Here is a 17,952-nt window from a genome sequence, read left to right on the forward strand (position 1 = left end):
GACACAAAGTGCTGAGTTGTGATTTAAACTGTGTCTGAAGTGTCACTATTCATCTCAGCGACACCGAAAACTATGAATTCGGCACTAATATCGGTCATTTTCGATCATTTTTAAATATTCTCCTCCCCTAAGTTGCACCGTGAAAATGAAATGATAGAAACCATCCCAGACCGGAACCTCATCTGGTGGCAAATGTGATCGAGATCGATCTCGTGGTTCGAAAGTAATGAAGACACAAACATGGTCGATTTCAGTTGTATATATAATTGTATTGAACATAGGTAATAGGTATCCAAATTATTAACAACATTTTATAGTTTGGTAATTTTGTAGTTATAATTTTATCAGTGCTGATCAATACAAGAGGTTGCGACATTTATCTACCATACTGTACAAACCCTCACCCTGAAAGAGCATAGACCAGCTAACAAAATACAAATGTATAACACAAAACATAGAAGGTGGCAGGCAGCATAATATTCTTTAAACAATCACTAAGGACAGTTCTGGTTCTCTCAAAGCAGATCTCTTTTAGTATTCTTTGAACGTTTCAGTTTTATCCAAGTAAGGGGACCATCCACAAAATCCTGCGAGTTCTTCTGATGTGATATAAAGTCCTGGTTTGCGCTATTCGAAGATCTAATGGCTCGGAAGCGGATAAACAAAATGTTGGAAAACTGGAAAAGTTAGGATGCATTTTGAAATACTTCCAACTGCTTGGTTCTTGATAGCAGAAGCAATTCAAATCGGCGAACCAAGATATAGTAAGCGTCGTTTCAGTCACACTTCCTTGAGCATATCAAATAAAGGTAACTTGCACAGCATATACTTAACTTGTATAATAATAATAATAATAATAATAATAATAATAATAATAATAATAATAATAATAATAATAATAACTTGAACGTTGTTGACCGCTGTGTTTAAGACAAAAAAGTTAGGTTTTCAAATAGCTTACGTATTTGGATTTTACCAGTGGCTCATGTAAAAACATATATTCAACTCATTCTTGGTCATGTATTAGAGCCTGACACATGGTTGCCATTAAAGCAGCTGATTTTCTTCGTCGAAGTTTACCGACCCTTTTCAGTACCAATTCTATATGAGGTGTGGATCTATGTTTTAAGGTGTAATCCAAACAGCCGTTAAATGCTCTTCCACCGGAAAACTTACCTGGAACCACGTGCACCAAATTCGCACGCGTTAGCCACAAGGCCAGTGAGAAGGACTTCTTGGCTGAAAGTACTGCGTACACACAGCATACTGCTCACAGTACTGTTACCTAAACAGTAAGTTCAAATTGACATATTGTTAGTATACAGACTTGTTCTGGTCCATCCAAAAGATATATATATATATATATATATATATATATATATATATATATATATATATATATATATATATATATATATATATATATATATATATATATATGGTTTTCTAAAAGTGGCGCCCACGGACCACATGGCACTATTCTACAAGTCAAAATGAAAAATATATACACAGAGTGTTAAGAAAGTAACTTTGCAGTTCATAACTTGCCGTATTTTATTTTCCATAAACCACTTTAAACAACTGAAAATAACTCAATTAACTCGAAGCTAAACTTTAATGTCATGGAAGTTATAAGAGATGCTGGAAGTGATTCCCTTGTACTTGAGGACACAGTTGCACACGTTTTTGTCATGACTTTGCACACAACACCATGGCAACGCATAGTTACTTTCTGAACACCCGACATATATATATATATATCTTTTAGGTTCTCGTCTGGAGACTGAATTTCACTGTGTGGCTACGTCGCAGATAAAGAGAAACACAGAGTAGATTTCCCAAGATCTATCAATACAATAGTTATATCGATTCTTTCCAGATGCCAGTTAAAGTCGATATAGTTTGACACTAGCATCACTTATTACTGTAGCAATCAATATAACTACTTGATGGATTCGTAGAGTAATAATAATGTTTCGAAGTTAATCTGTGATGTTACCACATAGTGAAATTTTGATTCCCCAGCGACTCGTTGAGTCCTCGGAACGTACGTAATCATATAACATTTTCGATTTTATTTTGACTTCTAAAACAGTGCTGTTTGGTCTGTGTCAGATGTTCTGCTGCAAAAAATTTGCGTAAGAAATCAGGCTACACGGATGTGGTGAGTGGTCAAAGAAGGTTCGCACAGTCCAGTTTTTCAATCAATTGCTGTCCAAGTAGTAGATTTTCATGTAGTTTGACGTATCTTGATTGGCTTTTCTCTGAACTTGTTGCTTTGGAATGATCCAACGTGTTCGGAATCACACTCGTGTTTTGATTAAGTATTTATTGGTATATTCTGAAGAGAACACTCATCTTGGATTCGTTTCCCAAACATCGTTAGAGCATATTTCAAATTGAAGCCAGCTACAGCTGTGCAATCCAACGAAAGGGAACTCAGGATTATTAGTTTATAAGCAAATAGGTGGAAAGAGCGTGCGTTTTGAGTTGGTGTTAGATTGTAGTGGATATAGAGGTAACATTTACAAAAGTGCATTAGTTATGTGTAGCGAAACAATAGACCTGGGGTAATGGTACTAAGCATTAGCCATCCTATAACACCCTTTCCTCTTCGGTAGCATCGAGTTCATCTGTGCGGAGTTCTCAATTCATAAATTATATGCCAAGCGAAACGAGTATTAGAACTCAAGAGGTTAAAACGAAGCAAAGCGTATACAGTATGTAGCTGAAATAAAAACAGAAGAAAAAAGCCACTTTTAGGTTTTGTCAAACGGAGGCCTAACCGCGAAGAGCTTCTTCTGAGGGATTTTCGTTGCCTGGCCGAGTACTGATAGCAGGGCATCCCCATGGCAACACCACCCAACCTGACTCACCCAACCTTGATTAATACCAGGATTTAACCGCTCTAAATAGTCATTTTACTGTGTATGTAGTCCTTCTCTGCCTTTCGTAATAAGATACTAAATTGTTGGACTTGATTTAATCTCGAGATTAGTTTCTGGACGAAAATGGGTGTCCTTTCTGTGATTTATTTCTCACAGTACCTTCCTTCCTTTCTCTTCTTTTTCAGTGAAGAAATACGGAAAATACATTTAAGTGGAGTTTTTCATTTCGTGAGACTTAGAGAATAATACTCATTTTTATTAGAAAACTTTCGTCTGACTTTTCAATGTAGCTAGGATTTCAGTTTGTTTTCTCCGTTTACATTAGTAGCATTGTTCGGAAAGAAATAAAATAAAACAAAAAAAAACAGTTAATAATTATTTATAATAATTTTACAGAAGTTCCTTCTTTGACCTAACTTACTTTATCTTACACGTAGTTTTTTTTTCTTTTGTAACTTTCGGATGATACAAGAGAGGAAAACATGATGATTGTAAAAAGAAAAAAAAATCTAATTCGAGATTTCAAAGGATTTAATATTTTATAGCTCCTATACTGAAAAAGTAATTTTTCAATATATGCCCGTCTATTCTTGTGCGCCCGTTCGTCCCGATGTAAATGTTTTCACTTGCCTAGATGGTGTACCGTTTAGCGTACCAACACTATATTTTAAACTTTTCTACAATATTTTGTGGGGGACCTTTTTGATTTATTTTGTATCCCCAAAATTAAGGTGGTTTATTGGAAGTGAAAATTGCAATTTTCTCCAAAAGGCTCTAACAGTACTCTTTAAATTTCTTTTATCATATTTAATTAGCAGCCCATATATTGTGGTATCAGTAATTTGTCTGGGAAAAATCCATAAGGGGTAGTTTAGTGTTAGAGGTAAGTTTTTTTTTTTTTTTTGAACGATTTTCTCGGAAACGATGTAGGTGATTTTGATCATATTGCATAAATAAATATTTCGTTAGCTACCTGACAATATTGCGAACCAGATTTGTCTTAAAATATTCACAAGGAATATTTTACTTTTGGGAGTGATATGTTACTTGGCGATTTAAAAAAAAAGCAAGAAAGAAAGTAAAGAAAAAAAAACAAGCGATTTTGTTCACATGACATAAATAAATATTGCGTTACTAACTTGACAATATAACATAGTTCGTTTATTCTGAAAGATATCTATAAGGGGTAGTCTGCTCTTGGTGGTGTTTTCTCAAGTGATTTTCTCAAAAGTGACACAGGCGATTTTGTTCTTATTTTATATTTCATTTCTAACCAGACAATATGGCATATATCATTTATTCATAAAATATCAGATCAGTATGTGGTCATAGACATTTGCAAAGGATGTCTCATGCCGATTCATCCATTCGTGTGATTTTCTTAAAAAAAAAGAGAGAGAGGGAGAAGATTTTGTCTATATTTCATAAATAAATATATCATTATTAATCTGATAATGTGACATAAGTAATTACTCCTGAAATATTCCACAAGGGATAGTTTATTATTATTATTATTATTATTATTATTATTATTATTATTATTATTATTATTATTATTATTATTATTATTATTATTATTATTTTGCAGGCGGTGATTTTTTCAAAAGTGTCAGACAATTTTGTTCATATTGCATAGGACAAGTCATATTTCATGAAACAATCAACAAGGGGTATTTTATTCTTAGGAATGAGTTTATTATTATTATTATTATTATTATTATTATTATTATTATTATTATTATTATTATTATTATTATTATTATTATTATTTTCAAACCGGATGTTCTGTATGAAAATATTCACAAGAATAGTTTACTTTTGACATGAGTTTTCTTCGGATGCAAGAATTTGTATACTAGTCTAGTAAATTTACCTTACATTAAATTTTTTAGAGGTTCCTTATTGAGAATAATGGAAGTTAAGTATTTTTATTATCAGTCTCTCTTTCAATTCTTATGATTTTCAGTCACCACAAAAACAAACCTAAAAAAATGCAGCTGATAATGTCCCAAGAGCATTGCCAGAAAGAACTTAAAAGAAAGGAGGGATAGAGCGGGAAGGATAAATGTGATTGTTTCTACATGTAAAAGTAAATCTGCACCTTCTTCTGTTTCTCGCAACTCAAAATATCATCTCTCTATGACTTAAGGTTCCCGAGATATGGCTCCTTAAATCTCCCGAAATACGATCTTTTTGGCCTATATCTAGAGATCGGTGTCCAGTTGGCCAGTGGCCACTAGTTACTATTTAATACAAAAATGTTCACCATTCTCCTAGGTATTGACCAATGTCAATATCATCTCTCTATAACTTATGGTTCATGATATATTGCTCCTAATATCTTCGGAATCCGGATTTTTTTTTGCTAATATCTGAAACGGTAAGAGTGACACGAAATATTCCATCACTTTCTCAGATAGTTTTTTGATGCCCTATCGAATGGAGGGTTCAAAATTGAAATGGAAAATCTCAAATAAGAGTGATTCACAGACATAGAAAATTCAGTAACGAACTTTTTAAGACGAAGTTCTTGAACATAGCGGGACAGAAGACATGCCAAGCCTTCGGTGAGGGCATCGTGACTACGCGAACAGGGCAGTGATAGTTTAACACGTTTAAGGACGGTGACGAAACCCTCGAAGACGTACCACTTGCCGGAAGACCAACACATGTACAAAATGAAGATATTCAGGCAGCAATTGAGACGAAGTGGTCAGACATGTGAGGAACTGGAACTACAATTCAGTGCGAGTGGAGAATCCAGTCGGCAGCACCTCCATCAACTTGGGAAGCACTAGAAGTTGGGTCGATGGGTCCCACATGATTTGACTCCGGACCAGAAGGCAACGCGAGCGGACACCGTGTTTCTTTGCTGTCTCGTCCGAGGAAAGAGCCATTTCGGGACATGTGATGAGAAGTGGATCATGTACGAAGTTCCACGGCGTCGTCATCATTGGTTAACATCCCTTGAACCGGTTCTAAAACGACCGAAACCAGCAATGCACCAGAAGAAAGTCTTCCTGTGTGTTTGGTGGAGTGCTCGCGGCATCATGCATCGGGAACTGCTACCAGTTAGTAAGAACATTAATGCAACTGTGTACTTTCAGCAGTTGAGCCATATTCAAGAAAAACTCAAAACTCTGCAGCTAGCATTTATAAATCGCAAAGGACAACACGAAGCCCCACATGGCTACGATGATCCGGGACACCATTCTACGCCTTGGCTGGGAAACACAATTGCATCCACTATACTCCCCAAGGTAGTGCACCGTACGACTATCACCTTTTCAGTTTCTTGGACAATCACCATGACGCCAATTCTAATCCCAAGTAGAGGTCCAAAATGCACTTGATACCTCCATCGCTTCACGGCCCACCAAGTTCAGCGCGATGGAGTCCATGGCCTTCCAGAACGTTGGCAGAAGGTCGTCTATGTTGATGGAGACTATTTCTGATTTTCCAGGTACGTGTTAGGTGACATATCGACGTTCAAAAGTGGTGGGTGAAAAAGCGACAAAACTGTTTTTATTATCTTATATTTATGTACGGTATTTGTAGCCAATTTAATATTTTCCATAAGTAGAAGCTTTGCTTTGTATATACTTAAACACAAACAAACTATTTGCTGATCAAAACAATATATTCACATTAACACGTAAGTATTCTTTTTTTTAATGTGAATATATTGTTTTGCTCAGCAAATAGTTTGTGTTTAAGCCTATTTCGATGTTTTAAACCTAACATAAAAACATCTAAGGTTACAGAGGATACTGGGGAGATATTAGTTTTTTTTATAACAACATTTATAAATATTCGCTAAACGCAGCGTGTTATTTCTTAAATTTCAGATGTTGACTTATGTATATTCAATGAAAATTATGCTTTGTTTTTCGAGGAGGGTCTTAGGAAGAGAGGAATGACCTTTCTTACATAGTTTGTAAACAGTATCAGCATTGATTTACAAACGAATGATGGAATAAACTAAATATTTATTTTAGACTTTAAAAAAAATCGGACTGAAAAAAAGCGATCATTACATACCTCAATATTACTAGTGACATGAACCTGAATTAGCTCAAATTTATGTATGTATAAAATAAGGTTTATTAATCAAATACTTTCCCTGACAATCAATGGCGGAGACGGAGTGAAGAATTTTGGGAAAATTGACTTCACATCAAATCTATTCTAACATGAATGAAGCTTCAACTCCTAACGCACGTACTTCCTTATCGTATACTCCTAAACGTCAAAGGAGATCCCAACATAAATTTAGATAAAAAAACATTTAGAAAATTGTGTTTATCATTCCCAGGAGCAACAGTAACCAACATTTTTTTTTTTTTTTTTTTGCAAACGAACAAAGTAAAAAAAAAGAATCTTAGTATCAGGCTGATTATGATTGTATTCTTTACATGTCTCCTTACAAGCTACTATGGGCATTTTCTTCGATCTCGAGGTAGTGACTGTTGAGCGATCTCAAGTAGACCAACCTCCGTGAATTCCTTGGTGAGATTTCGTCGCGCAAGCTGCAGAGGGCAAACAGGACCCAACTCTTTGCTCCTCTCTCTCTGCTCAACTACTCGATAGAAATCAGGCGTCAGTCAGCCAGGCTGTCTGCTGACACCCAAGATGATTAACGAGAAAACTCATCCTGTGCTACTGCAGCTTCACAAAACACCTTTAAAAAGTAAGAAGAAAAATAAAGCACATCACAGCAATCGGTTGAAAACGCAAGCGCGGCACTTCCTTCTCCAACACAGCCATCTTAAATCGGTAAGATTAAGGATGTTTTAAAAAGCCTTTCAGACCCCACTTTACGGTTTGCTAGTTTTAGGAAATGTTACGACTGTAGAAGTAGCATCGATCTTCCTTTTCTTGAAAATGAAACATTGCCAAAGAAACTTGTAACGTCATGTTTTAACGCATTTATGAACTGATAGGGGGAAAATAAAAGAATAAAACCTCAACAGTGTTATATTTATAAAATTGGATGGCAGAACCATCTTGAGAAAAATAACACATTTTGTGGATTTGTCCAGATAACTGAGAAACGGAGACGGGTGAACATTTTCTTAAGAGGAAAGTAATAAGAAAAATATCTACATAACAAAATATTTTTTTTTAAAATCAATACGTGAATCACAGTCGCTGTGGATTTCATACATATTTATCAACGGATATTTATTAAAATCAGAAAATGTCTGTACATCAGTAATATAAGTTGGCACGTAAGTATTAACTAATGAATATTAGCTTCTAATTTTTAAAGATGGGAAAACCATAAACTTTGAATTCAGTCATTGTCTGTGATTCGACTCAAGAAAACCCTCCATCGACCTCGGCTTTACATTATTTTAATAATAATAATAATAATAATAATAATAATAATAATAATAATAATAATAATAATAATAATAATAATAATAATAATAATAATATAATGACAACAATAATAATAACTTCCGTCATAATAACCTTTGTAAGAATTTTGCCATCATTGATATGCCACTTGCAACAAGTTTCTTCAATTGCATATATGAGCGGCTCGGTGGAAGACAATAGCATGCTACATTTTCTAAATTTCGAGGAAAATAACGTTCAGCATTGTCATGAACGCAATTTAATGACACAAAAACAAGCTTCACTTTCCATCTATAGTTTCCGAAATTAATATTTTTGCATGCTGTTCTGTGTTCCGAGGGCTCTCTCGTGGCTAAACGGTTATCGTACGCGCCTTTGCTGTGGGGAAGCCGGGCTCAATTTCCGCCGGGAGCTCATACGGTTCGTATTCCACGTTAATAAGTAGTTAAATGTCTCATATAGTCTCACTCCTGAAAAGGACGCTAAATTAAACAAGCAAATCAATGTTATGTGTCCCGATCCCCAACCTATTCCACCTAGTAACTCATCTTCACCGGAAGTGGCGTTTACGTCTTTCCTTGAGCCGCTCATATAATTCTAAACTAGCCTTTGGCTAGCTGGGGGCTCCGCCCCTAGGCCCCCGCGTTTGCTCGGCCTACGGCCTCGCATCTCTTAAATCCACAATTCTACCAAATTTCAAGTTTTTTTTTTTTCGTATTTCAACTATGCAAAAGATAATATTTTGTATCCTAAGAAAACGCCCATTTAAATAACATGGGGATTTCTTCTCCCCCCTTTAGACCCCTTAAAAATTAAAGAATATTCACTTTTGGCAATTTTCCTGTACGTTAGTCTCGGAAGGCTACACTCTTACGAAATTTCATCATTCTAGTCCTGTCGGAAGTCCGTAAACATTTTGGGGTGTAGAAGATTTCCCATGTAAATAGCATGGGAAGATTTTTCAGTTCCTCATAAAACCACTCTACAGTTGGAAATTTGTATTTTAGCGATTTACTTAGTTAACGCTAACAAAAACGTACAAGCATACCAAATTTCAAGTTTTTATTTCAATTCCAAGTACCTAAAATATGAGATTATAGGTCCAAAAAGAGGCCCATTTAAATAGCATGGGGAATTTCTTCACCTCTTCTCTAGATCCCCTAAAAATTAAAAATATTCATTTTTGGCAATTTTTCTGTCGGTTAGTCTCGAAAATCTACAATCATGTCAAATTTAATCATTGTAACCCTACAGAAAGTGCTCAATAATTTGGGGGTGTAGAAGTGTTCCATATAAATAACATGAGAAAGATTTTTTAGTTCCCTATAAAACCACTCTAAAGTTGGATATTTTTATTTTTACTGATTTACTTAGGTAGTGCTAACAAAAATGTACAAGCATACCGAATTTCAAGTTTTTATTCCAGTTCTAAGTACCTAAAATACAGTGAAACCTCTCAATAAAGGACACCAATGGGACATGATTTTTTGTCCGTTACTGAGAGGTGTCCGTTACTGAGAGGTGTACGTTACAGAGAGGTTACAGTAATTTAATTTCTCGAAACGGTAACTGTATGCAGTAATATACAGTAAATACATTATGTATGAGCATAACTACGTAAAATTCAATATGAAAATACTCTATTTGGTATGTATTTGAATTACTGGGAGGGATGAAGAAGAAATTGATTTCTGTTAAATAGTATTATTGCTGGGGATGTGTTAATATATTCGTATATTGCAAAAGATAATGCGTGTATGGTAATAATTTTATTCCTACATAGGAGGGGAAAGTGGAAGGGAAAGCGTTTTTAATATATTTCAAATTCTCAGGACCTTCTCAAAAGATGCGTTAGGAATCAACTAACCGGTTAAACTCATTAGCAAGTGTCCTCTGAAAATTCTTAGTACGGTTGCAGAAAAAAAAAAAGAAATGTGTGTATGTATGTATGTGTACTGGCGGAATGGATGAAAAAGCAAGTTATTGTGATTACATATGTTTATTGACTCAGCCCCAGTCACAAAGAATATCCTCTTAGGAAAAGTGAAAAAGGATGCCTGGAAAACTCCAACCCAGACTTGTTCCAGTATCATAAGTAAAAGAAAAATGTTACTTTTTTTGGAAAAGTAAGAGGAAATATTGTTCGTTGAAAATGTTACTGTAAAGCAAACAGCGTTTGTTTTGTTATCTATGAAATTGTCGGGAAAAAAATCAAGGCCCAGAGGAAAAAGGACTAAATTTGTTAGGGAAGGGAATATTTTTCGTATAGAATTCTTGGCCACACGGCTGACCCTACATGAGTGTTATTACTTATTGAAGGTTTTCTATGATTTCCAACAGAAAGTAGTGTATTGAGGGCAGAAAAAATAATTTCAATTTCAGCTTGAAGCTTTTCTGTTTGATGGTTCACCGGTCTAGACTCATGATAGATACACCTGTTGGGAAAAGACTTTTCTGTCTACTGTAATATATCGCAGAACTGAGAATAATTCCTGTCCGTTATGAAGAGGTTGTTGAAACGTTTGGGGAAAAAAGGACTGTCTGCGTCCGTATCTCAGAGTGTACGTAAAAGGGAGGGTTTTGTTCCGTAAGAGAACATAAATTTTTGCCGGGACAAAAAATCTGTCCCTATCATAGAGGTGTCCGTTAAGGGAGGTTTCACTGTATTAAATTATAAGTCCTAAAAAAGGCCCATTTAAATAGCATGGGGAAATTCTTCATCCCCTCTTTAGACCCCCTAAAAATTATATATATATATATATATATATATATATATATATATATATATATATATATATATATATATATATATATATATATATATATATATATATATATATATATATATATATATTCACTTTTGGCAATTTTCCTGTCGGTTAGTTCCGGAAAGGTACAGCCATGCCAAATTTAATCATTGTATCCCTACAGGAAGTGCTCAATAATTTGTCAGCTCATGTAGTTTTATATATAGGTCTAGTTAAGATAATCCTTCAGTGTATGTCGGTGTTTGGTGGTTAATCAGCAGTTCGGACTTGTGTCTGTGTTGGTTTTCCCTGTGATGTGTCGATCGGTTGAAATGCGTATCATAACCCCTTAAAGTTCATAACTGGATTATATTATTTATTTAGCAAAAAATGTTTTGTCTTCAAGAAAGAACCACAGAAATTAAAAAAAAAAAAAAAAAAATGAAACTAATGGACGATGCAAAACTAATTAGCAATACATGTTTGTCTTCAAGAAATGGAATTTTTCAGTATAACGTCTTACGTTTATGACATTTCAGCTAAAGGAGACGATGGTCAAAGCAAGTGAATTAAAATGGAAAAATGGCGGAATGAGAAAGTGCAAGGAAACGGGAGTACCCCGAGAAAACCCACGGACATGTTGTCCATCACAAACTTAATTGACCGGGGATCGAATCAGGGACTTCACACACCAGAGGTAAGCGCTCTACCACTGATCCACCGTGTGCCCTACTTTTTAAAATTGTATTTGCATGTATGTATGGAATCGATATATATGCCTAGAACATTATGCTGTGAGTACCCATTCGTATCGGACTAGCTATGGCGTATGCATTTTGTGTTGCTAGTTTGGCGATCGATTTCCGCTTGGATAATAATTCAATAGCAGTCTGGATCCCAGTTTAAACACTAAGCCCTATCTTGTATAGTGCGGGTGCTGGAAAGATAGATTAAACTCTAATCAACCAAATGAGCAGCATATATGTTGTTTTAAAACTGAATGTGTGAGATCTAAAGCTGAACTTTTCAATATTCATATGTCACAGTAAGGAACTATTATTCACATTTCACTTCAACTAGTTAACACTGGATGCGCTTAATATAATTCTGCAGAAACAGAATGTAATTGCCCGTTTATTAAACTCATTTCAAGTGTATTCTCCGGTATAGGGAACTTCACTGTTCTTGCGTAAGTCGCAACGTTTGCTGAAATTTTCATGAACACTATGTTAAATATTTCCGCATTGGTCATTGATCGTCCCACACAGGATATCCTGATGCTTTTCGGCGCACCATGCCACATGAATGCGAGGGGTAATACGAGTGTAACATGTGTATGACTGTCGGAAGCAGACATACAAACGTACATACATATGCATCCCAAAGTGATGGAGGGGAATAGTATTCGTTGGGGGAGAGAAGGAGCTATCGATGACACTCGTTATCGTTTTCCTAACTGTTGACACGAACAATGACTAAAGATCGAAAGTGAAAAGGTCATAGTGTGTTCAGATAGCGTGCATGCACGTTACTTTGATGGTTTTCTATGTTTAATAAATGATATTCCATGTTCCATTATCAATACTTAGGAGTGTTGCTGTAATTTGTGAACCAGCAACATTAATTGTACTGTCATGTTAAACAAAACTAAAGAAAAGCAACACTTCAATCTTTTAAATGTTGTATGATCAAAACTGCACATAAGTTAGTTTATAGCTTTTTCTTTAAATAAGATCTGAAAAATATCGCAAATAGTGTGGCTTGATTCCTTTTTGTGTACAGGAGTTACCAATCACGATTGGATTACATCATTTCTGTATTTATTGTTTCTTTAACAAAAAACTTTTAATTAATCAAGAAAGCCAACCAATCGGGAGTTCAAATAACACAATTCCATCAAGTATGTGACTGTATTCTGCATAACTAAACATTGATAGTTAACTAGCCCGTAGATTTAGAAAAAAAAAAGAAAAAGAAAAAGAAAAAAATGCATACAAATGTAATTTTACTTGATGATCGTAACCATCTAACGATTTTTCGTAAGACAGTTGATTCCAGGTCTACAGAATAGTTAGAACAAACTCGGTTAGCTCAATATTGAAGTATTTGTGCACCTATTGTCATTTTTATATAGGATTTGTTAAGAAATAAGTATACGGTAGTTCGATACTCTCTGGTGCTTCACACTTTTTCTGAAAAAAAGTAGACATTTTTATGTAAATATATTTCGTATTCGATTATTTAGACATACGGGCCTCCTTTACGCAGCCGAGACTACATACATGCAATTTCTCCATATGAAAATCTATTAATATGCTCCTCTGACATTGAAATAACTCAATTTATATACTTCCAGTATTTATGTAAATTAAGTAAGAAATAAATCAAAATATAATATTAGGTGTTGCTTCTTGTGCAATTAGTATTGTGCAACGCACACACACACACACACACACACACACATATATATATATATATATATATATATATATATATATATATATAATACTTTTCAAAGTAGATTTAATATATTGCTGTTGAAGTGTGTTTTCTTCTTGTGTGTGTGTGTGTGTGCGAAATATTTCATAAATAATTCTGTAATAAGGTGCATATTGCTTCATAATATCAGCGTACATAGTTGCATATAAGTTTAGGGTCTAAGTGTATTTTCCTTACTTTGTTTTACTTGCTACAATTTATGCTATTATCATAAAATTATTTGTTTTATTTATTTTCTTGTGGTTTATGAACGGATTTATGCGTTATAAAATATATTATGTTATCCATAAAATATTACATTGCTCTGAAGTAAATATATGTTGTTTTACATGAGACATTTATGAGTTTTTGTTTCGTTTTGTTTACGACGTCCGCAAACAATAATATTAATTAATATATTTGCGGAACAGGCTGAACCATTGCATAACCCATTACTCTCTTAATGTACTCAGTTACATAGCATGTAGTTATTTTGGAAAATGTTTTCTGTATTTTTAGTTCCTTTTTGTTGTTGTTGTTGTTGACAATGAACTCTGAGGGTCAAATTATTCATAAGAATCAGATTGATAGTGGAAAAAAAAACTAATATTTCAGTTTTACGTCCCACAAATATGCTCTTGGCTCCCAGGGAGACGATGATTAAAGCAAATGAATGATGATGGAATAATTGGTAAAATGAGAATGTGGTTCGAAATGAGAATACCCCGTGGAAACCGAAACAGGAACCCCTCGAATGAGGTGTACTCGCTCTACTACTGAGCCACCGTGCCTCCATATATATATATATATATATTTCATATGATATGCCTGCACAATACAAACCTCCCAGTTTACTATAAAAACAGAAAGAGTAATATTTTGAAAACATATAACGCATTATATGTAAGAAATAAATATTGCTTACATTAGTTGAAGCGAATTATTATCAGTTTTGATTGTAAAATACTGAAGTCCTTAGTATCAAGATTAATTGAACTCAGTGGCGTGCATATAATTTCATAACTGAGGTTTTAGTTCCCTAATGCATATCTTTTGAGGAATTTTGTGTGTAATTTTAATATCATAAATGCGTTTTTTTTAAATAATACCTTGTTGACGGTGGTTAAAACCTGAAACCCTCCTCTGCGTACGCCACTGACTGAACTGCATGTACTTGATAATTTCTAGATATGCGTGTATGCATTTGTATTTTCTGTAGGTGTGGTCCGGTTTCAGTACGCAATGCGGTTCTAAACCATGGACACACTCTTTTATTGTCTCGAATTCCACAAAATTGTACAGTATCTGTATTTTGATATCAAAAATCGATTTCCACAACATATCGGAACTTAGTCAATATATCGAGAACTATCAAAATATTGTAAACATTGGAAGTACGAAAATATTATGGTAGCGAAAAGTATAAGAGTAAACAAGTTTATCTTTCGAGAAATGTGAATGTGAAATAATAATAGATTAAAAATAGCAAAAAAAAAAAGTATGACTAGTCTCTCTTTCTTTCTCTATTTTTTGTGGAGAAAAATAAATACACGTAAATAAGGTCTGTGAGTTCTGTCTTGGATTTTGCAATTCAAGCAAAGAGTACCTGCTGACTTTATGTGTATACTACGGTATATGAGCAGTAAGACATTACTAGAGTAATAATAATAATAATAATAATAATAATAATAATAATAATAATAATAATAATAATAATAATAATAATAATAATAATAATAACAAAGTGTTTATGCATTTTAAGTCATCAACAAAAGAAAAAGAAAATAATACACTATTTGACAAAAAAAGATCGCTTATGCACAGAAAATGAGTTAACTTTTGTTGACGACAGCACATAGCAAATGACACAGTAGAAGAGAGTTGTACAGCTCACAGATAACGAGAAGAACCCTAAAACAGGGGAAGCGGGGAAAGTTCAATGACACGGTCAATTCCATTTTCGGTTTTTGAGGTGTGGTCTATACTTAGATGTCATCTGCTACTCCGAGTAAAGTTATATGTGTGCTATTCCATGATGTCATTTAAAACCCCCGCGCGAAAAGTAGGCAAGCCCATACCTAGGTCACATTACTTCTGCTAGGGTTCTTCTCATCATCTGTGAGCTGTAGCTATCATGCCCACGTTAACGCTCTTTCTTTCTGTATGTGCGATTCCGTGCTCCATCTTGGGTTCGATATTTGTTTTGGATAAAACATACCGAGTGTGATTCGGATCCCCTTTTAACTAATAGATCTTTTGCAATCAATAAATGAATAAAACAGTAACTAATCCACTAGTGAAATAGAACTAAGTGAACTTAAAATTATATTTTTCTATGACGTATACTTCAAAGGGCAGTTTTATATATTGGCTGACAGTTGCTGGGAACGAACACATATTGGTCCATATTTCTTCGGAACATGATCCGAGTATATCAATTGACTATTATATGCATACTTATATTAGTTCGATGTTTTAATTAAAACATGGATTTGACTTCCGGTCATGCAAGAAAACCTGACATAATAAACATTTAAAAAATCATACTAGAGCAGAAGACATAAAATTAAAGCTGCCATGGTCTTTTTATACTGGAAAATTTAACAATCGTGAGAAAATGATGAGGAAGGAAACAGGCCAGGGCTTAGTTTTACGGTTATAGTAGTTGAAATACACTGTCCCTTAGAATATTTATTTTCAATGAAAGTGTAATGAAAAAAATACTGAAAATACTTTACTTTTATTATAAATATTGAAACACCGTACCAGCACAGAGTATGTATTTAATCAAATTGATATGAATTAAGAAAACACTTCCAAGTGGGTACTAACTATCTTGCAGTAGTCATTTCAAACAAGCCAGACGTTTTCCCGAACCCGAAAACTATGAATTCGACACAAATCTCAGTCATTTTTTACATTATGTTTTTCCCTCTCCCACCCTACCCTCAGCAAATGGGGATTAACTTGGACTTAAACGGCATTGAGACAATCAGAATTCATTTCAGCGATCCCAAAAACTATGAATTCAAGACCAGTATCAGCCATTTTCAGTTACTTTTACACGTCATAGTTCCATCTTTGGGTGCTAATCGGGGCTGAATGTGAACTTAAATTGTATCTACAGTGTCATTCTTTATCTAAGTAAAGGGACACTTCAGTTATTTTGAAAATATTGTGATTATTGTTGGACTGTCATATTTAATGAATCTCAGGAATTATGTTCCTTATATTTTTGTTTGTTCCCAAAACTGTAGATGTGCTCCACATAAATCTATTCAGTTAATGAATGAATATGAACCCAGCTTTATAATTATATATAAAAATCTGGCTTCAGTAGCTTATCTATTTATGTTAGGGAAGGATTCCCCCCCAAAATGAGAATTGCCCCAAAATTTTTTAACATGCAGTTGTAGCATGTAAATAGTGACTGCGATCCTCTTTAGAGTTTTAGATTAACTTCGAAATCGAGGATAAAACATTCGATGCAATGAATAATGTAAATAATTGTTTGATAGAGTGCATTTGTCACGCTGCATGACAAGAAATATAATGTTATAACTAATTTTCCAACTTTTTTAGTTAAATTAAAATAATGGACTTTTAACTATGTACAAATAGTTAATAATATTCATGATAATTAAAATTGTCATTGATTTTATTCATATTTTCTTCCTTGCAGATGTAACAGCCGTTTCGGTGGAGAACGTATACACAGAGGCGGGTTCAAACGTAACGATTCCTTGCCCAGGTGTGACTGAACATTCCTTAGTGTTGATGCTAGAATGGCGGTGCAAAGGCTGCGCTCAAAGATCAGTTTTAAGTACGGGGTCGGAAGTGAAACTTGTCGAATATTCGAGCGAAAGCACCACAGTCTGGGAGAACAGAAACAGAATGACTCTGTTACCTGACACTTATGCACTTCATTTCCATCCGGTTACTGCTGATGACAGTGGAGAATACAGTTGTCTTGTTAATAATAGGCCAAAGCCCGAATCAATTGTTAAGCTCATCGTTGAAGGTAAGTACGGGAATGTTTTGTTATTCATGTTTGTGTGTGCATTTGAATTTAATTTTGTAGATCCATATTCAAAGAAAGATGAATATTCAAGAAGTTAAACTGACGTCTATGTGGTGCTAAAATGCCACTCATTCACTAGAATAATCAACCAAATGTCCAACTTGTTATATCTGAAATTGTGTGCGTGGCTAGATGGGAGTGTGCGCGTGTGTTTTATGTATGTATAAACAGAGTAAAAGTTACTTAAACGAGTAATGATACAGCGGCTATTTTGGAGATATCTGGAAATTGTTTCGGTCATCTTAATGGGCTAGTTGTCTGTTTTTGAGCATTCTTCATTGCCCATTCAATTCTCGATTGAAGAATGGGTTGTTATTACTCGTACAACTTCTGCTTAATTTATGTATTAAGGCAAATAAACTCACTTTTCCGAAATGTCTGTCACGTTTATATG

At 34.4% G+C, this 17,952-nt stretch overlaps 1 protein-coding gene across 1 annotated transcript in view; it reads left to right on the top strand.

Annotated features, from left to right (window-relative positions):
• Positions 1-17,596, top strand: part of LOC145687581 (putative receptor-type tyrosine-protein phosphatase mosPTP-1) — a 267,681-nt gene extending 250,085 nt beyond the window's left edge. Inside the window, exons 2-3 of the mRNA XM_081761045.1 lie at positions 17,160-17,498; positions 17,559-17,596. Coding sequence (XP_081617171.1) covers positions 17,160-17,498; positions 17,559-17,596 — 377 coding nt within the window. The remainder of the gene's footprint in view (positions 1-17,159; positions 17,499-17,558) is intronic.
• Positions 17,597-17,952: the final 356 nt, after the last annotated feature.

This window comes from Thermobia domestica, chromosome 6 (assembly GCF_964235325.1).
Source record: "Thermobia domestica chromosome 6, izTheDome1.hap1.1, whole genome shotgun sequence".
Lineage (NCBI taxonomy): Eukaryota > Metazoa > Arthropoda > Insecta > Zygentoma > Lepismatidae > Thermobia > Thermobia domestica.